Source organism: Tasmannia lanceolata, unplaced genomic scaffold (assembly GCF_043159265.1).
Source record: "Tasmannia lanceolata isolate RefF3 unplaced genomic scaffold, GAP_Taslan_0.1 ptg000011l, whole genome shotgun sequence".
Taxonomy (NCBI): domain Eukaryota; kingdom Viridiplantae; phylum Streptophyta; class Magnoliopsida; order Canellales; family Winteraceae; genus Tasmannia; species Tasmannia lanceolata.
The window spans coordinates 26,025,692-26,048,991 of record NW_027518688.1 but is presented as its reverse complement, the minus strand read 5'-3'; the positions used below and the strand labels follow the sequence as shown (position 1 = coordinate 26,048,991).

General features: G+C 40.4%; 2 protein-coding genes across 2 annotated transcripts; one reads left to right on the top strand and one right to left on the bottom strand.

The window, feature by feature from the left end:
• Positions 1-20,941, top strand: LOC143886806 (uncharacterized). The gene is made up of 8 exons (XM_077390933.1): positions 1-1,105; positions 4,137-4,236; positions 7,313-7,381; positions 7,886-8,003; positions 11,068-11,156; positions 11,417-11,478; positions 11,589-11,688; positions 20,479-20,941. Exons 1-8 carry the CDS (start codon positions 780-782, stop codon positions 20,533-20,535), a joined length of 921 nt encoding a protein of 306 aa, XP_077247048.1. The 5' UTR covers positions 1-779; the 3' UTR covers positions 20,536-20,941.
• A 591-nt stretch (positions 20,942-21,532) lies between these two features.
• On the bottom strand, positions 21,533-22,252 carry PQL3 (PsbQ-like 3). Its single transcript, XM_077390935.1, has 2 exons — positions 21,777-22,252; positions 21,533-21,690 (listed from the first exon to the last, which is right to left on the bottom strand). The coding sequence occupies exons 1-2, from the start codon at positions 22,206-22,208 to the stop codon at positions 21,586-21,588; spliced, it is 537 nt and encodes a 178-aa protein (XP_077247050.1). The 5' UTR covers positions 22,209-22,252; the 3' UTR covers positions 21,533-21,585.
• Between the last annotated feature and the right edge of the window lie 1,048 nt (positions 22,253-23,300).

Sequence of the window (23,300 nt, the reverse complement as noted above, 5' to 3'; positions counted from 1 at the left end):
AAACACCTTTCATTCTCCTTTTTTCCTATTGGACACGAAAGAAAAAAAAAAGTTAGAGAGAGAGGAGGGAGAAAAAGGGTTTGGATTTTGGCCGTAAAGTTTGCAGAGAAAGGTACGGAATTTTCTTCTGAAAATCTCTCCATTGTAGAATTAGGTCGGTAGTTAGGGCTCTGTTTTTACGTATTTGGATTGTATTAGGGTTTCTTTATTAGGAGGTTGGAAACTTGGATTTTGGGGAAGAATTAGGGTTTTGAGATGGAGAAGGTTTTGATTGGATGTAAAATTTTTCGGATGTTTCGATGGTTTGTAAGGGAATGGAGTTTGTCTGCGTGTTTTGAGTGCTATGGTGATTGAAAATTAGGGTTTTGGGCGTGGGTTAGGGTTTTGGAGCTGTTGAGATTGGACTTTGATGCGTGTGCGTTGATGAAAGTTTCTTTACTGGGAAATCTGGAGGTTTAAATTAAAGGGGTTTGGCTTGAATTAGGACTTGTTGATGGAGTGGGTTTTGAATCTTGGAGGTTGCTTGTGGGTTTTGAAGGGTTTTGGAGGGTTTTAGAGGTTGAGAAGTTGGGGTTCTGTGGACTGTTGGGGGCTGTGATTTTGGGAATTCTTGACTTGAATTTTGGAATTTTGATGGGTTTTTAGGATGGTAGGATTCGAGAATGGTAATTGAAGTGGTGTGATGCATGTTTAAGCATATTTAAAGTTTGTGAAGGGGGGATTTGAGAAGTGGATTCTAGATTGATAATGAAGTAGGATTTGAGGGGTTTTCAGCAAAGATGGCGGCGAATTCTAACATGGGTTTCCACCATGGGACAGTTCCGATTTCCGCCTTTGATCGTCAAGCAATAATGTTTCAATCAGGAGCAATAAACAGCTCAACTGGGTTGATTCCAATGGGGAATTCTAGTGGGATGAACAGCGCGGCCGAGATGATTTTTCCTGGGAATTCTTGTGGGATGAACAATATGGTAGGGGTTATTCCAAGTGGGAGTTCTGGGAGTGGCCTTCTTCTTGATACTGTGCCAGGGCTCAAGCATGACTCAGGGTTGGCCGTGGATTGGTCTATTGAAGAACAGTCCTTATTGGAGAAAGGCCTTGCCAAGTAGGTAGTTTATTACTTTATTGTTTATATGGTCTTTTCTCCGACCATTTTACTCTATTTATGGGGGTTTTTCAACATGAATTTCTTCTTTGATTTCAGTAGCTGGGTTTGAGAAACAACTTGTACTTTCTGTGTTGAACTAAGAATGGTCTTTATGCCAATGGTGAAATGAATTTTGATAGTTTGCTGTGCCGTATTTGTTAATTCCAGAATGATTGGATAGATTTTAGTATTTTACTATATGTTCTTGTGGTGAAAAATGGCAACGATCAATTTGTATAGCTCTATCTATGCATTACTCCTTATCATTAGCAAAATTGAGAAAACAAAATGAGGGAAAACGATGAGGTGAACGACCCATTAGCAATATGATGTTGCCTGTTTCTTTTTTCTTTTTGCCCAGATGTGGTTTTGCTGTTTGATTTTTATGAAATTTTCTTAGCTATTCTTGGATAAAATATTCATCATCTTTAAATTGATTATTTTTGCCGCAGTTTCACTGGTTACTTGGTATACAAACCCAAGAAACCAATCAATGTAATTTCCGTTTTGAAGGTGGCAGTTATTGCTGATTGAACTTCTGCTTGGAATAGAATCTACTTCCAAGGCACCATTCAGAAAAAAAGGAATCTACTTCCAAGGCGCTGTGTTGCATCCTCTAGGATTTTAGTAGCAATTGAATCTGCCTTGTTTCCCTTGAGTTGCTTGATGTTATCTACTTGGATTTTTCATCACAGCCAATTGTGTTTGCTTGTCAACCTTGCTTAATTGCATCACCATTTTTAAAGTATAAAAGATAAATACTGCCTTTCTCCAACAGCTTAAGCTTTTGGAGAAGTTGGTAAGTTAACATGGTATCAGAGCCAAAGGTCTCGAGTTCAAACCTCCCGGATAGCAAAAATCCACATGCGATGGTCGGCCCAAAGTGGGACCACATGTGCCACGTGTTTGCCAAGTGGTCCACACGTGCGGGGGAGTGTTAAAGTATAAAAGATAAATACTGCCTTTCTCCAACAGCTTAAGCTTTTGGAGAAGTCGGTAAGTTAACAACCATTACACCAGATTTTATGAACATAGTTACTAGAAATCTCTTGTTGGTTCCAAACCTCGATCTGGAAGCTAAATTCTTCACGCTTCCCAAATTTATTGGGAGTGCACTTATTTCAGTTGCAATAATTTATTAGAAAAAAGGGGCAAAGCCCTGCTATCGAGATGGTTAGAGACAAATCAAATTAAAAGCAGAAAAAACAAACAAAAAATACACCAAAGATGGAGACAATTAAAGACCTGCAACTTTTACCTAGCCACCCTAAACGCGCCAAATGACCGGCTTCATTATTAGACAAACACCAAACATGCTGAAACGACATTTAGTGCCCTTAACCCAATTTAACACCCCAATGACATTAGCAAATATCCGAGTGTTGCTCGCCCCCCTTTCATCCAACGAAAATGTTGAAAGAGTCACCTTCTACCATAAGAATATCCAGTATGTCTTGGTCCATGAGCCAAATTCCAGACAATGAAGCCTGAATCTCCACGTTGTTCGAATCTCTCTCACCAATCGGCTCAGAGAAGGCCCACTGAACCTTACTCAGCACTGCATAGAAGGTCCCCAATACCGGCAAGGCCCAGGTTTCCTAAGCTAGAACTGTCAAAGTTTAGCTTAAAGAAATTGAGGGGAGGGGGAGACCACCCAGGATAAGGTTTATCTGCCACAAGCCTACTAGACCGAACCTCTGTTACAGCTCACTTTATTATCCCTATTTTCTCTCCATCAGATTCGTAGTTTCTTTTGTTAGAAGATCTAGTTTTATTTACTAGGAGTCCTAGTTTAGAAAGAGTCCTTTTCTTAGTTGGTTCTACTTTAGAAAGAGTCATTTTCTTAGTTGGTTTCTTAAAGGGAAAATAATGAATATGTATCGGAAACTGCTTGTGGAAATGGACAGTGAAAGTTATTTTTAATATTGCGCATATGCACCAGAGGAATCCCTTCCCCTCCTAAAATTGTGGGAGTTTTGCACTTTTGATCCTTTTTTTTCTGCAGGTTTGACCTTGATAGGTAGTTCGATCCTATCATCTGGTATTAGAGCTGTTAACTTACCAACTTCTCCAAAAGCTTAAGCTGTTGGAGAAAGGCGTTATTTATCTTTTGTACTTTAACACTCCCCCGCACGTGTGGCCCACTTTGCAAACACGTGGCACATGTGGTCCTTGGGCCGGCCATCGCATGTGGATTTTTGCTATCCGGGAGGTTTGAACTCGAGACCTTTGACTCTGATACCATGTTAACTTACCAACTTCTCCAAAAGCTTAAGCTGTTAGAGAAAGGCGTTATTTATCTTTTATACTTTAACAAGAGCCATGGTTCTGGCATGCCAAGAAAACCTAGCAAGATGGAAGAGCGTGTGGGAAAGTTAGAAGAAGAGGTTGCCCTAGTATCGAATGTCCTGAACGAGCTCCGTCTTTAATGAGCATGTGGAATTGTAATTAGCTGTGGAGTCCTCTTTAACTACTTGTAACCCTAACCTACGTTAACCCTTCCTCCCTAACCAACAATAAGAGTATCTCATTCTATGCACTTTTTCTTCACTTCTAATTAGGCTTCCTACATGCTTTATGTTCACTTCCCATGGCTCTTCCCACACAGTTCCTCTTTACTTCCCCATTGTTTCCTAGTGCTTTCTACCTCCTACATTTTCTCCTTTTTAGACCCCTCGCTTCCAACTTGTGCTTCGCTCATCACTTATTGCATTTGCTTCTAAATACTAATAAACATTATATAGTTATGTCTCTTTTTCTATTTATATCTTTTTGAAATTATATATGTCTGTGTAATTAGATAGGACTATAGTGACTTTCTTTTGTCTTTGTGCAATATGATTCTCTTCATAATTTTCTCATTTTGTATCTTTTGATTTGAAAATGTCATTTCTTTGAATGGCGATTTGAAACTGTCATTATTTCCTAATTAAATCCTATCCTTGAGCCTTGGCCTGCACTTATTGATTTTTTACATACTACATTTCAGATTTTCTGATGAACCAAATATTATGCCGTATGTAAAGATTGCAGCTACACTACGTGACAAGACTGTACGAGATGTTGCCTTAAGGTGTCGGTGGATGACAGTGAGTTCCCTACTTTTTCTTCTTTATAATGGCCAGATGAAATCTCGTTGTTTTATTCTTCTATCTAATAAGATGCATTTTATTTGCTGTTTTGGATCTTTTGGTATCACATGGATTCATTTGTTTTACATAGTTAAATATACCTTTTTATTTCAGCTGAGCTGGGATTTACGACTTGATTACTCCATTATCCCACTCCAGAAGAACTATTACTCCAAGTCTCATGGATTCATATATTTTATGTAGTTAAATATATTTTAGCTATGATTTACAACCTGATATCTGCATTATTCCATTTCAAAAGGACTTGCTTTTGCAAATGTAATAAGGGAAATGATATTTCCACCTGCTTTTCCAACATTTCCACCCCTCTTGTTTTGTTTTGCTAAAAATGACTGCGTTCCACATCTTATTGTCTGTCTTTTCCTTAAAATAAGGTCATTTTCAGGAAAAGACAGAGAAAAGGGGGTGGTGGAAATATCATTTCTCTTGCAACAATCCATTTATCGTGTTGCGGTCTCTCTTGATCCATTTGACCACTAGTTATCTCATAATGTGATTGGAAAATTATTGAACAAATAAGCTCTGGGAAAATTTGGACCCATTATCTTGTTAAATTTGTAACTTTCGAGTTATAAATTTTTAATAGTCAAAGCTGTGTATCAGACTATCGGGTACTAGAATTTCTAGGGTCCTGTGCAAAAGCCATATTTTATTCGATTGATGCCCTTTTTGTTTCACCTTTTTTTTTATTCATCAGTTTTCACCTCCAATTTCTGCCACTTTAGTTGATGACTTCAATTACTTAGTCTCACACACCTTTGAATAACTTTTATTTGGCCAATTGGTTCCTCTCTCTTCTTATGCCCACTATAAGTTACTGTTACATATGACGGAACTCTGTCCTGTCCATTCTACCTGCGATTCACAGAAAAGAAAAGAAAAAAAATTGAGTCGACATATTCGAAAAGGTAAACGTGAACCAGGTTTCTTCGCAATGAGGAACCTAATGGACCAAAGTATACACTATAATAAGTTCTGGTACATTGACCCAATCACAGTATTTTCTGTGCCTTTAGACACGGTCTGTTTACTACTGCTCTATTGGGCAACTATCTGATCTACTGCTTCTCATAATTCTGTGTTTTGGAGCTACTCTTATTTTGTTTCTTTGATAGTGCAAAATCTAAGTTGTACATGTGCAACTAGTTGTCTTTATACCTTTGATGTTGTTGAGTCTTCAATTGGTTTATTTCTTTCCTTTTTATATGGAAACCAATTTAGTTGCCTGTCAAAATGGAAGCTTGAGTGTCCAAATCATTGTGTTTTGGACTGGATTCTACTACAGTGGCTTTTGAGATCCTTCATTTTGATTTTGATGCTAGGTTACAATATAGATTCCCTATTAACATTGAAAACAAATCATCAACTCCACCTCTTCACAAGCAGAGAGAGAGGGAGAGGGGCAATTGACCCCCCTGAAAAATCTGGGATCAATATTACCTCTGTATTTAGATTTCCATATACACCCTTTGCCCCCTCTTTAATTTAACACTAATATGGAAGAGGGGCAATTGGGTATTTCAAAGACGGGTAGGATATGGGTGTCTTTCCATAACGGAAATCCCTGTCTTTTAGCATTGTAAACTTACCGCATTCACTACTCTCTCTCTCTCTCTCTCTCTCTCTCTCTCTCTCTCTCTCTCTCTCAAACGGAAATCCCTATCTTTTAGCACTCTATTTATTGTAAACTTTTTAGTGACGGCATTCACAGATCTCTCTTGCTCTCATTCTCTGTCTAGAATACTAGAAGGACAGAAAAACAGCTTGAAAAAAAGGCTCACAAATCTAATTGTTAGATCTGGATCTGATTTTTCCTAGGTATTTAATACTAAATTAAAATTGATATTAGCACCCTTTACTGTCCAAAATAGATCTGTCATCAGTTTCCATTACAAATTTCCCTCTTTCTTCATCCACTATCCATGGGAAGATTCAGAAAAAATTTCTTACATTACCTAGCTTAGGATCTATCCACTATCGATTGAAAGCAATTTGAATTGAAATTTCAAATTAAAAGCTATTAGAAATGATTTTTTTTGTATTTTTGACTTTATAATAATTTATTTATTATTATATAACAACCATTGTCCCCCCCCCCCTCTCTCCTCGAGTGAATTCCTGGCTCCGTCCCTGTTCACAAGTGCTTGTAAGTTAGTTCAATAGTGAAGAAGTCTGTAGAAAAGCATGGACACTGACTATTCATCAACTCTAGTTAATCTGCTCACTGACCCTTGCAGTTGGCCAGTTGCCAAATGCTTATGTTCAACTTTTGACCGTAGCTTGTGCTCTATTAAGAAAAGCTGTATTCCCAATTCTAAGCAGTGTAGGTGGAGCATCCATTGTTTGCTGGAGCATATGATACTTTCTTGACCCAACCTCAGGGTTTCTGCCTTAGGTGGAAACTGTAGACAGCAAAAGATTTAGGTAGAAAAGCTTAGCTTGATAGAGGAACATGACCCGCACTTACAATGATGCACATTTTACAGAGGCAATTGCAAACCTGTGTTATTCAACATTTTTTTGGTTGGTAAGCTGGGAAACAAAGCCTGTGTAACCTGTGTTATTCAACATGACCCGCACTCACAACCCCCTGCTACCTCAAGGTTGAGAAACAAAGCCTGAACCATTGAGCTACAGGCACAATCCCTGTGTTATTCAACATGAAAACAGCATTGCCATCAACATGCTTTTAAAGCTGCCAGTTGGCTGTCAGTTGCTGTACTATGTAAGTGTTGACGCCACCATGTTTTAAAATTTTTTGATGGTTCATAACCTCCATCTTTCAACTATACAGAACTCAAATATTTCATCATCTCCCGCGCACAAGTTCCTTTGAACAGCAAGTAGGGGTGAGGATATTGAATCAGAGTATTTGATGCAATTTGATAACCGTTGTTAAACCTTGTTTGTGTCCTTAGTATTGTTCTAATTGAACTCCCATGCATATGGACACTAAAGTTGCCTACTTGGCCCATTGCCTTCTAATATTTGTTGATTGTAAAACCATTTACAGAAGAAGGACAATGGAAAAAGACGTAAGCCAGAAGATCCATACACTGGAAAGAAGATGAAAGACAGGAAGGTAAGATTTTCACTTGGAGTACTTATTTCATTGCAATTGTAATGCCTCATATGCTAAGAACAAGGAAAACAATATGGCATGCTACATATGCCATCTAATATTTTATATGTAATACGGTCAGTCAACATATATCTTGCAAGGCCAAGGTATAATTTTTTGTGATGTTTGTCGCATTGCGCTTAGCATTGTTTTACCTAGTTTTCCATACCATACACTGGGAGTTTTTTACTCATTCTCAAGCACTGAATGTACTATTCCCAATGATCCTTATATGGTTTCATGAGCATTTTGTGACTCTCTTATTTCTTAAATTTACTCAACCACTTCTCAAATGGTTTCAAGCATCTCCAAAATTCTCAATTGAAGGAAAACATTTATTTACAAAGTTATGGTGAGCTTCTAACTTTATAAATCAGCGCATTTTTTTCAGTTGTAAACAAATCTACATCTGTAGGATGTAATGTTAATTGGGAAACCGGGATTCTAAAGATTGTGCTTCTTCAGGAAAAGCGGATGGATTCTTTATCAAAGACAAATATACCTCCACCTCTGCAACCAAACATGCCTCCCAATTCTTTTGTAATGCCTCAAACCAAACACAATGATCGCATGTCATATGGAGGTTGGTTGCTTATATTCTCTAATACTTTAGGCAAGTCTTTACTTGCTTTTACATGCTCTTTTACCATTCATGATGGATGTCTACAATTTGAATTAGATCCTTTTCTTACCTCACATATTTATGTAATGTTTCTCTTATGTTTAGCTTTTTTATGCTTTCCACATAATTCTTGGATTAGCATTTGGTTCCACGCATGTTACTTTTTCTTTTCATTTGAGCATCACATTCAAATGTGGAATTTTATATGTTAATATCCATGATGATAATTCCATGCTTAATACTCAAATTTCTTAAGTCCGGTATACAACAGAACAAGAAGTGAATGTTGTATTGTTGTTGTTAAAGTATAAAAGATAAATAACGTCTTTCTCCAACAGCTTAAGCTTTTGGAGAAGTTGATAAGTTAACATGGTATCAGAGCTCAGGGTGTGGTAACCCCGGTTTGCCTCTGGGGGCGGGAATGTCCCTCGGGGAAGATCACGGAAACCCCGGTGTAGTATCTCGTGGTTCCCACGTTGCCGCCGCGTGGAGGGGTGAGATTGTCCACGTTGCTTCCACGTGGAGGAGGAGATTGTTGGGGTTCCACGCAAAAGCAACTAGTCCCACATCGGATAAATGAAGTGGATGGGGATGGGTTATAAGGGAAGAAGTCTCTGATAACACAATCTTACTGGACAATTTTAATGGTGATATACTATTCTTATCTTCTATTAGGCATATTGGAAACAATTTCAACGTTAAAAGGCTGTGTTACATGGAGAAATTACTTTTCAACATAGCTACCGGTGAAACACTACTCGTCTAAAACATTTTGAGATGACAATAATGAATTAAGGACTGAGCTTTAGTTTAGCAGTTTCCTTCTTGGTGACCCACGCACACACAGATATATATATACTAGTAAAAAAAACCCGTGCGATGCACGGGCCGACGAAGAACTGTACAGACCACGTCATAGGTTGATCCAAACCGTCCATGTGATGGAACACAACATAAATAGGTTGTACCCCAAAAATCATTTCCATAGGCTGATCCTAGCCCTCCAATCTATAGAGGTTTCCATAATTCCTCTTAAATCGGATGGTTAAGATCACCCTATAGATTTTTTATTAACAAGCCATAAAGGAGGGGGGTAAGATTGAAATTATGTGGCTTTAATGGGTGCCTTTGTTAAAAAGCATAAAGGAGGGGGTAGGATTGAAAATATGTGAGTTGAATGGGTGCATTTGTTAAAAAATCAAAAAAAGTGATGTGTAATTCTCATAGAATTTTCAAAAAATTCTCTTCTTTTCTCTTCTGCTATATATATATTTATCTGGTATTTACTTTCTCATGTGTTATATTTCTTAAACACTATTTTTATATGGTAACATATTTATGTATAGTAATCTTTATTTGTACGTAGTAATTTGCTGCACTTACCAGGGTCCCATGTTTGTTACAGTTATCTCTAGAGTCTCCTGTCTCTAACACCAGTGCACATGTCCATGTCTAAGTTGCACACATTACATGGGAGCTTCATTTTTTTCCTAGTATGGATGTTACAAGATATGTTCGATCTCAAGATTGTCTTGTTATTGGTAATTATATCAAAATTTGAAGATCTAGTGTAACTGTTATGATTACTAATATATTTTCAGATAATTTAATGAAGATATTGGGGTTGGGAAAATGTCCTAAATTACAATATATGGCTTCTTTAGTCCAAATCATATGCAGAACTAACAATTAAAGAGAAACATCAGGAACAATGCTATATACTAGATGTCTATACAATGACAAATGACCTCAAGTCAACCTTGAGAATGGAGATCCACCATTGATAGCTATGTGGGAAAGTGGGGAAACATTTAGTGGTAGTGTACTGCCTACATTGTCATGATCCCTTGCTTAGTATCAAAGACTGTTTGATTTTTCTGCCCATTTTTTTATTATTTTAAATGAATTGGAATAAGTTTTGATCATTGTTGCCGGAGTGGGAAGTGGTGCGGGAATCAAAAGCGGGAAGTGAGGGGTTTAGAAAAGGAGAAATACGGGAAGCGGAAATCTCTAAAGAAAGTAAAGAGAAAAGTTGTGGGAAGCGTCATTTAAAGTCAACATGAATCGTGCAATAAGCCTCATTGGAAGTGAACGAGAAGTACATATAAAGAGTAGGATTGTCATAGGTTAGAGAGGAAGGTTTAATATAGGTAATGATTACAATTAAAAAAGAAGACTTTGTGACTAATTGGAATTACAAGTTTTAAGTATTTACAATTTCACTCGTTTTATTCATATATATATAAATTAATTGTTAAGTTTTTGGAAAAAGATTCGCATATTTTTCATGGGAAGTGATATTTACGCCCCTTTTGATCACTAGGGACACCCGGCGCCAGTGTATCAATGACTAAAGGGGGTCAAATGTACTTGATGTGGCAATCAAACCCACTGGATTTTTCTGACGTCAGGTACATTTGACCCCCCTTTAGTCATTGATACACTGGCGCCGGGTGTCCCTGGTGATCAAAATGGGTGTAAATATCACTTCCCAATTTTCATTTGGAATTTACGATGAGTTTTTGAATTTTAAATACTCTTTATTTAAGGATGTTCCTTCAGCATTATCATAAGGAGAAAATATTCTTTTAAGAAGAAATAATCACCTAAATATGGAGCGTACTCTTAATTAAGAAGGAACGTGTAGGAAGCGTCTGGGTAGCAACGTTTCTCCTAAATTTGGGAGCTGAGAAGAACTTAGCTTCCGAAGCGATTTTCAACGGAAATGAGCTTCATATCCCACTAGGAAGGTTTTGGCAACTATGATCATGTCGTTATATTAGCATAGTTGGCTTTCTTAGTAGTTGTCATTGCATGTTTCTTCGTCTTACTGATATTATTCTGTTGCATAGTTAATATTTAGCGCACAACCTTTTTATCAATTTTTATTATTTTCCAATCACTTCCAGTTTGTTCTTTGAAAATTGATACTCTTGATGACAGTGTGGATTACTGAGCTTTCTTGCTATTTTGCTCTTTAACTGTTATCTGCCTCTTATGTTGTTAAACCTGTTTCTTTGAATAGTCCCAGCAATCGGTGGTACAACTAGACATCTTTTGGATGAAAACACTCAAATTTTTAGCCAAATCTCAGCTAATCTTGAAAGTTTTAAGGTGAACAGCTCAAACCTTTGTCATCTTCCATTGATTTAGATATGCTTGTGATTTTTTAACAATTAAAAAAAACAAAAAAAACAACCATATATTGGATTCTGAGGTGTGATATGATTATTGCAGGAATTAGTATATCTCACATTGCCTTTTTTGTGTTGGTAGCTGTCCCCTTTATTGCAAGCATAAGGTTTCTTTGTAAAATATGTATGAAGCAGCAAGCTTCGTTTGTGACCATTGTTTGTGTCTTCGTCTCTATACAGATACACGAAAACATTGATCTCTTTTGTCGCTCGAGGAACAATATCATGGCCATCCTAAATGAGTATGTGATGCCATTCATGTCTGAATTGGTTACCTGCTGTGTCAACTATTTTTTATTGCTGTAAATTCTGACATCTGTTGTGTTAAAATGGCATTTTTCAATTTGAACAGAATGAGAGATATGCCTGGAATAATGAGCCATATGCCTCCATTGCCCGTTCCAGTTAACGAAGAACTTGCCAATTTAATTCTCGCTAGCAGCACAGCTCAAGTAAGCTCTCATAGTTCCCTAATTTGTTCTGTGCTTTATTTAAGGGGCTGCTGGTGCAGACATAGGTGGGTTTTGTGTGGAGGGGCATCCCCGTTAACATTATTTGCCGGATTCATTTGATCGCATTGTTAAATAACTTGTTTTAACATCGAACCAATCTTAGAGGCTCGAGACTTTATCATCCTGTTGCATCATGGTTTCAGTTTTCTTTGAAACTCGATTAAGAAATTTTCTGACTAAATAATTTTTTTGAAAAGGGCAACAGATTATATATATATATATATATATATATGTAAAAACAGAACCGAGGTGGTCCTGAAGGAACAAAGATAATACAAAGATAGCAGTACAATAATTCAAGGAGGTAGATAGTCAAAGCACTCAAACGCGGCCCGAAAGACTCCTTTCTTGGCAAGGGAGTCTGCTTCCGCATTGGCTGATCTCCTGACATGGCGAAAAACTATTGAGGAGCCCTTAGCCCTGTCCTCTATTTCCTCTAAGAGAGGCAAAAATCGCCAAGGGGGAGAAGCGTTACCCGAAAGCCAGCGAATAACATTTAAGGAATCCCCTTCGACGATAATTTTGTCGCACTCTAGACGAGGCATCGAGAGAAGCCCGCTATGAACGGCTCGGACCTCTGCCTCGTTTGAGTCTGCCACTCCGATAGGACCCGAGTAGACCCAGAGGACTTCCCCTTTGTGGTTTCTACATAACCCCCCTACTCCTGCCATTCCTGGATTGCCGATAGACGATCCGTCAAAGTTAAGTTTCAGGGATCCCGGAGGAGGAGGAATCCAGGAGGGGAGGATTTTCACTTTGGTAGCCGATTCCAAGCATATGATTGACCATCCTTCCCAGAGGTCGAAAGCTGAAACAAAACGAAACAGAGGAAGGCTTCGAGCCCAGGATATGACCGCAGCTATCAACTGAATATAAATCCAATAGGGAGATCTAGCCTTCCCTTCAAAGATACGAGCATTCCTCTCTTTCCACAAGAACCACCATGAGGCCAGGAGACACATCTTCCACAGCGTTCTGCCTTTCCTTTTCCAAGGAGTCCAGGCCCAACTCTGAATGAATTCAGCCATAGAGTTGGAGGGGACCCAACTGATTCCAAAACGAGAAAAAATAAGACCCCAAATATGGCGAGCAACCTTACAGTGTATGAAAAGGTGGTCAATGGATTCCCCAGCGGATAAACATAGAGGACAGTGATCTACCAACCACATTCCTCGTTTCCTCAAAAAATCCATAGTTTGAATGCGGCCCCAGCTAACCGACCACCCAAAGAAAGCAACTCTCAGAGGGCAAGATTGTCTCCAAAACGAGGAGGACACATGCTCCACTGAAGAAGGGATCAGATGGTTATAAAAAGATTTGACTGAAAATATCCCCGAAGGATTCCAAATCCAAATCCGACGATCTACGCCCGAAGACTTGATGAAGCAAGAATCCAATAAGGAGAGGAGGGCGTTGTAAGAGTTTAACTCCCTAACAAAGAAGTCTCTGCGAAACTTAAGAGACCAAGCCACCTTCCCATGTTCCCTTACAAAACATTCCGACACCCAGGCCTCTTTCTGAGATGAAACGATGAATAAGTCAGGAAACATCACTTGAAGAGGATCGTCCGAACACCAAGGATCCTGCCAGAACCGAATCCGATCCCCCCTATATACTCTGAATCGGACGCCAGGAGCAAATAACGACTTCAACTTCAAGATGTCCCTCCAAGCCGTGAGACCTTTGAGTTTAAAATTATCAACAGAGTCCCAATGCCCATGATCTGAACCATACTTACTTCCAATGACCCGGACCCACAAAGAGGATTGTTCTTCGCCAAATCTCCACAGCCACTTGCCCATAAGGGCCTGGTTAAAACTCTGAACCCTCCTGATACCCAAACCTCCATTTTTAGTAGGCAAGCAGACCATACTCCATTTAATCAGGGAGACCCCCTTGGAAGACCCTGATCCGCCCCACAGGAAGCGTCTCTGAATTTGTTCGATGCGTTTAGCAACCGAGGCGGGACATTGAAAAAGAGATAGAAAATATATCGGCATATTGGATAGAACGGCCTTTATAAGCACCAATCTACCTCCTTTGGAAACCAACCGGCGCTTCCAGGTGGCCAAACGTCGCTCAATCCTTTGAATAATAGGAGCCCATAGGTTGTGTTTCGGTCGACCCACACCAAGAGGAAGACCCAGATAGGTTGCTGGAAAGACATCTAAATCACACCCCATAATTCCGGCGAAAAAGGATGCATCGTTCTCAGAAACGTTGATCGCGAACAACCGAGATTTTGCGAAATTAGATCTTTGACCCGAAACCATCTCATAACAACGAAGCATAGCTTTAAGGTTAAGAATCTGGGATATGACCGGAGAACAGAACAGAAGAGTGTCATCCGCAAACTGAAGAAGCGATACTTCCACCTTGCTCTCGCCAATAAGGAACCCTTGATATAGCCCCAACTCACTTCCTTTTTTCAGCAGTCTGCACAGTGATTCGGCCACAATCAGGAAAAGAAAAGGAGAGAGAGGATCGCCCTGCCGCAATCCTCTAGAAGATTTGAAGAATCCTTTTGCTGATCCGTTGATGAGGACAGAAAACCAGGCGGACGATAAGCAGTTCCGGATCCACCCTCTCCACCTTCCCCCAAAGCCCATACGACCCATGAGAAAATCTAATGCTGCCCAATCCACTCGGTCATATGCCTTCTCCATGTCAAGCTTGCATAGAATGCCGCCTTCCCCCTTCCTCCGATAATAGTCAATGGCTTCATTGGCTGTTAAAGAACAATCAAGAATTTGCCGGTTGCTTATGAAGGCACTTTGACAGACCGATATAATTGAAGGAAGAACCACTTTGATACGATCCGCCAGAACCTTTGCGAGGACTTTGTAAAGGCTGCCCACCAAGCTAATCGGGCGAAAATCCGAGCTTTTTGTTGCTCCTTCAATTTTTGGAATGAGGACGAGAAAAGTTGCACCTGTCCCTTTGTCAAGGATGGCTCCCTCAAAAAATTCTATGAAGAATCGAAGAATATCCGATTTTACTGTTTCCCAGCAAGTTTGAAAGAAAGCCAAACAAAAACCATCGGGTCCAGGGGCTTTATCTTTTGCCAGAGAAAATAGTGCTGATCGGATTTCCACCTCAGAGAAAGGGATTTCCAATCCGGCTGAGGCTTCCAGGCTTAAGCTAGCAAAACAAATGTCTTGAGGAATTGGGCGTAACATCCCATCAGCTGAGTATAAAGATCTGTAGAATTCAATAATTTCTTCAATAATTCGCTCCTTGTCAGATACAATCTCCCCCTCCACTTCTAAGGATTCAATTCTGTTCCTTCTTCTGCGAGCACTAGCCATGGCATGGAAGAAGGCTGTGTTTTTATCTCCCTCCAACAACCACTTGACTCGAGATCTTTGGCGCCAAGAGATTTCTTTAAGCATCAACAACTCTTTATGCTCTTGAATTAATCTTCCTTGTTGCTCATAATCCTCCGCCGAGGCCAAACCACTCTCTGCCAATGTATTTATCTCCATCAATCTGTCCTCAAGAATCCTCTTCCTGCCTTGGTCCACTTCTTTCTGCTCCTTATCCCACTCTTTTAATTTCCCCTTAATGAAGCGTAATTTTTTGCCTATAACTACGTCCCCTGGACCTTCAAAGACGCTTTCAGACCACCATCGGACTAAGAGAGCCTCCATTTGGGGATTTTCCAGCCAAGCTAATTCAAATCTGAAGGGGGGCGGGCCCCAGAACTCCATTCTAGGAGACAAAAGGAGAGGGCAATGGTCGGAAACTGAATGGGGTAAAGCCTGCTGATAGACTTCAGAAAAAATTGCCAACCAGTCACCCGAGAGAAGAAATCGGTCAAGCCGACTCCGGTTCGAACCTCTGGCCCAGGTGAAAGAGGAGCCACCCAAAGGTAAATCTGCGAGCTCGTTGATTGCGATGAAATCAGCGAAAGATCTCATGCCCGCAGTGACTCGCTGACCCCCAAGTCGATCTCTTGATCCTAGAACTTCATTGAAATCCCCCCCGATACACCAAGGAGCGGAACATAGGCGACGCGTCTGATTTAATTCTTCCCAAAAAAGACACTTCTCAGAGGATGACAAAGGACCATAGACACCTGAGAAGAACCAGACTGAATTATCATTGCATTTACGGAAAGCAACGGAGAGAGAGAAAACTCCACGCCAAACATCTGTGCTGGCCCACAAGACTGAATCCCAAGCCACCAAGATGCCCCCTGAAGCTCCTTTGGATGCTAAGAAAGCAAAATTCCAGTCAGTATTGAACCCCATGCTTCTCATATCTATGTTACGGATTTGCTCCATCTTTGTTTCCTGGAGACAAACAACCTCAGGGCGCCGATGTTTAACTAATGCTTTGATTTGAATTCTTTTCTCCAGAGAGCCCAAGCCGTTTATATTCCAGGATAAAATCTTCATTAACAACTATATTCCGATGAATTCCTCCCCGCCCTGATACCAGACTTTCTTCCTTTTTTCTGGGATGTGAGACCTTTGCTATGCAATCCAGAATCATAATTGATATCCGATTGAAGTCTCACCAATTCGCGCTCCGTGCGTTTCAGGTTTACTTCGGATATGGAGACTGGAGATGACACTCCAGCGACCTCTCGTAGTTCTGCCTCCTTTATGCTAGACCTATATTCCTCAACGGGACCCGGAAATATTAGACCCAGATGAGAACTAATGTGCATGGTATGATCCACCATCAATTCAAGCACCTGTTGGGAAGAAACCAAGCCCGAGTCATTCCGTGGAGGGACATAAGATAGTTCTGAGTCACAAGGCAGGAGCTGAAAATCCGCCTTGCTACACCATCTCAGTGGACAAAGATGGGAGAAACTTCCAAGCGATACCCTGACGAGCGAGCGAAAAGACCACTCCCTAACTTCACCAGAGAATAAATGCTTTATACCTCCCAAACCACTATAATCAATGATCACCTTCCTTTGCCCCACCCGGCACTGAATGAAGAAACGGTCATCACGAGAGATAAGGATACATCTACTCTTGTGACTTTGCAGACTATGCCCCCACACCCGGTTGTCACCGAGCTCCTCCTCAGTCTCAGAATACGTGAGAGTAGCGCCCATTGTGCTTGAGTCGTGGATGAGGCTCTCCTCCTGGTTCCCAGGACTCGCCAGTGGAGAAGCCCAAAGGTCCTCTGAAGCAACTTCTCTTTCAGAAAATTCCATTGGACCCGAATCGGGCACGTAGATTACATCTACTCGAGGAGAGTCGCTGTGGTGCGGAGGGGATAAGGCTGAGATAATATCTTCAAAGCTGTTGACCTTAGAGTAAGGAGTAGCTGTTGCTGATGAGTCTTGAATAGGACCAGCTACACTGGACCACCTGTATGCATGTGAGGGACCCTCTTTTTGAAATTCAGCATTTTTGCCAGGTGAGATGCTGCTAACCGGTGCCGCTTTCTGCGCACAATAGGCTGAATGTGAAGGAATCTCCGACTCCACCAACCCGACGACCCCAGCATTTATCTCCGGCACCGACAGCAATGATGAGGTTTCATTGATGGCATTGAAGACATCATAGATTGCAGTTATGGGATGGTGAACTACTTCAGCTTCACTTACCCCTTCAGTAGGAATATTTAAAGGAAGACCCAACTCTTCTTCGGAAACCATCTGCCCAGCCGGAGAAGGAGAGGAGATTTTTGCAAAGTCGTCGTCAACTCTTTCCCGGGAGGCTAGAATCCAACGAATTGTGCCATCGATAGAGCTTTGGAGAGATAGTTCACTTCCGGGGCGTCCTTCAGACATGATCAGCATCCTACCCACTTCATATCCGAAACCCGCATAACACGACAAATCTACCTCCACCACCTGGCCTATTTTCCTCCCTATACGCTGAAAATTATCGGCGCACCATGCTTCAGGCGGAACTCCTTCTATTTTCCACCAGGAAGGCTTCCCCGCCTTAGGAAATTTTGTATCCCACTTCTGTAGATCTTCCAGAGGAGAATGGGATGGAGAGCACCAATCTCTGATTAAGTGAGATCGATTAGCGCCCGCTGGGATGGAAATTTGGATTTCTAAAGGAGCAATTTTATACACCACAGCTTTAGTCCTGCTATTGCGAGAGAGCCAGTCTTCCAGCGCATCCAGATCACCATCCCACCCTTCCTTCATCTTCCCCCATAAGCCTAAGTCTGCATTACTAATAGACTTAAGGGGGACTACTTCAAGGTTGAAAGCTACACCTTCCGAAGTTGCAGGAAGCAACGGCTCCATTCTAACATTCTCTGCTTGAGGCGCTGTTGGTTTAGGAACAAGCCCCCTCCTCACCATCGGATCCGCTGACTGTTCTTGGTGCCCTGGAAAATTGAAGTCCGAACTGGACCAGACTTTATGACACTTCCAACATCTAACCCTCCTTCGAAAATTCCTGAAAGCACATCTACAACATCTCCAATCTCCCAGTTCTCTATTCTTTCTTTTGTGGAAGGCACTCTCCATTCGTCTTCCCTTCTTGCTTCGGACGGGTAGCCACTCCTCCTCTTCATATCGGTGAGGCCAATTTCTCTGCCCAACTGCCGGCTCAGAGCCAAACTTCTTCCAACCTCCTACAGAATCGCCCAAAAGGCCTGCTTCGGGGTTGATCCGCCGGACCCCAAGAGGGATCAAATTCGCCCCACTGGCCCATCTAGGGCGATCTCCCCCAACACCTCTCACCCCGACGGAGGTCATAATTGTCACGGAATCCTCCTCCGCTCTGCAAAATGTGCCGACCACCGAGCCGTGAGAATCCACCGGATTCTGGATCGGAAACCCACGCGGAGACCGAGATGGAGGAAGACACCGAATCTGAAGGAGCTGAAGAAGAAGAGGTAGAGGATACAGATGAGAAGAAGATCCCTCTCCCTGCAAAATTATCCTTGTGCGAGAATCTTTCTGTAGATGGCGACCAGATTTAATGTCGTGAGGTCCACCTGGCCGGGTGCATAGTTACTTGTATGCTGTGACTATCGTCCAGCATACGAACTATGTCCGTTTTACACACAAGGTGTCCAGGTGTTGAGATACTAACGGTGCGGTGGCACTAGAAGGCGGGTATAGCCCTCACGGCTCCTACTTATAGTATCTCTCCGAGAGTAACTTGTATTGAGTGATTCCTGAATGACCGTCGACAATCCGTGGTGCAATCGGCTGAGATTGGTGATGATGAATGGGCTATATAAAGACCGAAAATGGAAGAGATTATATGGGTTTACGCTATGCCCCTTCGCAATATAGTTCGCATAGACGTTTCTTCAAACACCCGGTGGGCATCACTGCTGGAATGTCCCTGCAAACAATAGTTGGCAAGTCTCTTTGAGGCATTTCATCGAACATCAAGGAGGCGTAATTGCAAGAGCATTTCTGCAACTAAACTGCCAAAGAGACCTATACCACAGAACCGTGCCCTTCACGAATGGTCTCTGCAAAGAGACCTATACCACAGAACCACAAAATTGATTCCCAACAAAGACCCAAAACCTCAAAGTTTTCACATACCCCAACTCAAACCCACTTACAGAAAAGTAGAAGCAGAGGGAGAAAGCACCTGTTCCCAAACTCCAAAAGGGCAAGAAATAAAGCTATCCTTCAAAAACCCCCAAAACCCATCTCAACCGATCTGGTGTTGCAATTGAAATATCTTTGAGCGGAGAAAACTGAACATTCTGTACATCTCCTTTTGGGGCTTCAAGAAACTATCTAGAGAAGAAGGGTACTTCTTTTTTCGGATAAGATTTTGCCATCGTATTTCTCCTCTGTAGAAGTTATTAATAGAACACAGATAACATAAGATGAGAGGAAGAAACCAAATAGTTTTCTCCAGTCCAGTTAATTGAAAATAGAGCAAATTAGATGCTAAACTGATCAATACTTGGATGTTTGGAGATCTTTGTGCAATGCGTCGTTTTTCTTCTTTTTTTTTTTTTTTTAAAGGTGCTTTTCTTCTATTTTATAAATTAAAAAAGGTGAATTATCCCTTGGATATGAATGCTTTCACCTTCTTCATGAAAATTTTCTAAAGGATTCATTAGCCGAGCCCAACTAGTTTGGGACAAAGGCTTAGTTGAGTTGAGTTGAGTTCTATATGAATGCTGTAATCGAAATACACAGTTATTCTCAGCTTTTTTTTTGTAAGAGTCATCTTCGAAGCAAAATATATTTTCTTCCTAAACTTAAGGGGGTCAAAGGTAAACCTATTTCAAGGAGCATATACACTTGAGAGGTATTGTTTCCTAAGGTGTTAAACAAATTTATTACTTTCAAAAAAAAAAAAAAAACCCAGCTTCTCAACATATTTTATATTAGTATTTGGATTAAAAATCATGCCAGTTCCATCATCCGTCAGAATATGTTATTTCGAGAAACACCACACCTAAACGGCACCAATATAGCGAACAGAACGAAGTCGGAAACTGGGTTGGATGATTGTAAGGTTATCTTGTTCGATGCCCTCTATGATGTGAATTTTAGCCACTTGTGTTAATGAGGGAGGCTCATTTAGTGCGAACAAAAGGTGCATGTTATAGCTGTTTACATAGGAAATTTTGTGTTAATGGAGTGGCACATGATGTAAGTAATGGGTTATGGTGTATTCAAATTTCAAAAGACTTCATTTCAGGGCTTCATCCTCATGTGGGGCTGCAGAAAAGTGCGACCCATGAGTACAACGTTCCTTGTTTGCTATCAAGGAATTGATCTGAAATTTGTTTTCTATTGTAATTATGCTGTGCCTGCAGGGATTGATGTTCAGTTCACACTTCGGCATTCATTTGAAGCAAGATCCAAGATGTTGATGAGTTGTGGAATGATTAGAGGGCATTCTGTTTGATGTAAGTACAAGATTTCTTCTGTATAAATGCATGAAGCTGGTTGCAGCTTTCTTTCTTATGTACGCAAATCACATGAGAGGAATTTGTTGTAAAGATGCCATTTTTTGGAATCTAAGAAATACCATATAGTGATCCAAGCACCAGGTAATAAAAGCTTGGCCGTCTCCAGGGCTCCAAATGAGACAATTTTGTAAGTTATGCTATTGATTTCAGCCCATCTGTTGTATCATATCGGAAAGGAAACCTTAGTTTGGTGCTTGCAAGTAACCCAACTTTCCACTTTTCTCCAGCAACTTCAACAGTATATCCAAAGAAAATACCAATGTTGGCAGTGATATTTCATAAGTGGTCATCACTTGTGTTTTCTTCATTCTTTTGTGTTAATATCGTCATAATATCTGATTATTTTAATGAGATTTTTTTATTTTTATTTTTTATGTTCCTTTTTAAAAACCCATTTGTTTATTTATAGTTTTTAATTATGTTTATTTTTTTCGCAAGAATTTCCCCAAAAACATCCTAAGCAAAACCTATAGTTACAAGGAAAATGCAAAAAAAAAAAAAAAAAAAAAAATCTATAAAAAATAGCACTATCCTCTTGGACGAAGTTGGCAGCTTACAGATGCAATTTATCCACTGCGAATCAGATTATCTAAACCCCCTGATTAGGTATTGGAACCCATCAGGTTAATACTTCATGTGGACCATGTTATGACCATCTTCATCTAAACAAACATGGGAGCATCGGAGCATGTGAAGTTGCATCCTTAGCTTGATCCCAATGGTGGATTTTTTAAGTCTCATGTGTAATCGAGACTATTGTCTTGTAGATCATGAGGCGGCCCACATGGCTCTAGTCCATGTTTGTACATTCAGAAGCAACTTGAGTGGTTAAGCCATGTTTGTTTTAATTTTTTGGGAATCGATTGAGTCCAAAACTCATTATTGGAAAGGAAAACAATATCTAAATTGGGTTGTTCCCAATTTTGCCACAGCTACAGTTTTGATTATGAATCAGTAATCATATATGATTGCAAAAATGTCGTTAAGAGTAGCAAAAATATTGCGATAGCATTCCTGCACAGTTGTTGCATCTTTGGTTCTTGCCGCGTAATCTAACTGCATTGTTAAACAGAAGATAACCCAATAAAAATGCAGATAATTAGCTAACAGATATTCACCCAAACACATGTTTTTTCACTTACTCTAGTAACATTGTCAAAGAGCTTGGAGTAGAGTGTTCTCAGTTGGGGCCTCTGGCTACCGGGTTTCGCTTGAATTATTGTGTAGAGATCCTGCCGAAGGTACGCCGAGCTCTCACGAAGCTGTCTCTGCGCTTCTCTCCATGATTGTGAATCAATCAGAGGCTTAATTTTTAATAGTTCTCGGGCATGGGTCTTTACTCCACTCTCTGCCTCTTGAGGTGTTTGATCTGGGACTGTTATTCCAAAGTCAAAAGAAGAAGCAACATTTGAATTGGAAATGGCTTCTTTTGCTAGGAAAAATGTTGCAAGGGCTGTGGCTGTTGCTATTCTTCTAGTTGGGAATTGGGGAAGGTTGCTAGATTTGGAGGAGTTTTGATTGCAAGAAATGGTTGGAGAGAAAGTTGAATGAAAGGCTAGTAGTGTTGGTGCCATCACCTGTGGATTTGAACTGGGGATTTGGGTGGTCACAAGTTAGAACATGTGTTGTATAAGTAGATTGGATAAGATAGGATTGTGGAGAAATATGTTGTCATTATAAACCATGAGGATTGCTAAACTGAAGGGCGGCCTTGCAAAAAAACCAACTACAAGGCACCCCAATTTGACTGTCTCACTAAAGTGAATTTATAATGCCACAGAAAATATAAAATTAGGGGAATAATAAATGCACTTTTTTTTTACAATGGTTGCAAGGTCGCCCTTCAGTTTAGCATTCCTCTTATAACACAGGACAAACTCTCTTTAACTTATTATCGTGGATGTTTTCTATGGGAATAGCAAGTCAGATAGGCTTGCTATCCTCCGTTCAAATCAAGAACAGGGAACGAAGTGATGATTATTTAGTGTCATGACTATAAATAATCATGGTGGTTCAAATCATGATTATGGTGGTTCAAATAAAAAACCACCAAATTCCAGGAACAACTTATCCAAGGATTTCTTTACCCATGGAGAACCAAGGTTTAAAATTTTGGTTTTGGTACCGGTTTCGGACCCTGAAATTTTGAAATTTCGGTCGAAATCTGGTACAAAACACAAATTCAATATTAAATTTCAGCAATTTCAGTCTAAATTTCGGTGAAATATTAAATTAATATTTAAAAAAACAGATTTTTTGGGTCAAATTTCGGAAAAACCGAAATTTTGACCGAAATAAATGACTGTTTCGGTTTTGGGAGATTTCGGTATCGGTCTCCACCGAAATCTGAAATTTAAAACCATGTGGAGAACATCTCCAGCAGTGGCTAATCTGATACATTTAAGGTACACATTTTAGATATGAACCATACATTACGATGGGTCCCACTCATAGTTGGGCATGGCCCGAAAACTGCATCGATCTAACCATCCAGATATCCGATAACTACTGAAAACATTGACTACCTGTCAATATTCAATCCTGATTGTACGTCTCGACGTACAATCTGGATCGTTCGATCGGTGCAATATTCGTGTCTTAACTCTTCCATGATGGGGCCCACCATGGAACTAAGGGGTTCATAACTGCCATGTGTCGTCCATATT

Coding starts and splice junctions, on each gene's coding strand:
- LOC143886806 (XM_077390933.1), top strand. CDS start 780: ATGGCGGCGAATTCTAACATGGGTTTCCACCATGGGACAGTTCCGATT. Junction 11,157..11,416: donor CTAATCTTGAAAGTTTTAAG/GTGAACAGCTCA, acceptor GTCTCTATACAG/ATACACGAAAACATTGATCT. Junction 11,479..11,588: donor ATCATGGCCATCCTAAATGA/GTATGTGATGCC, acceptor CAATTTGAACAG/AATGAGAGATATGCCTGGAA.
- PQL3 (XM_077390935.1), bottom strand. CDS start 22,208: ATGGCACCAACACTACTAGCCTTTCATTCAACTTTCTCTCCAACCATT. Junction 21,691..21,776: donor TCTTTGACAATGTTACTAGA/GTAAGTGAAAAA, acceptor TTAACAATGCAG/TTAGATTACGCGGCAAGAAC.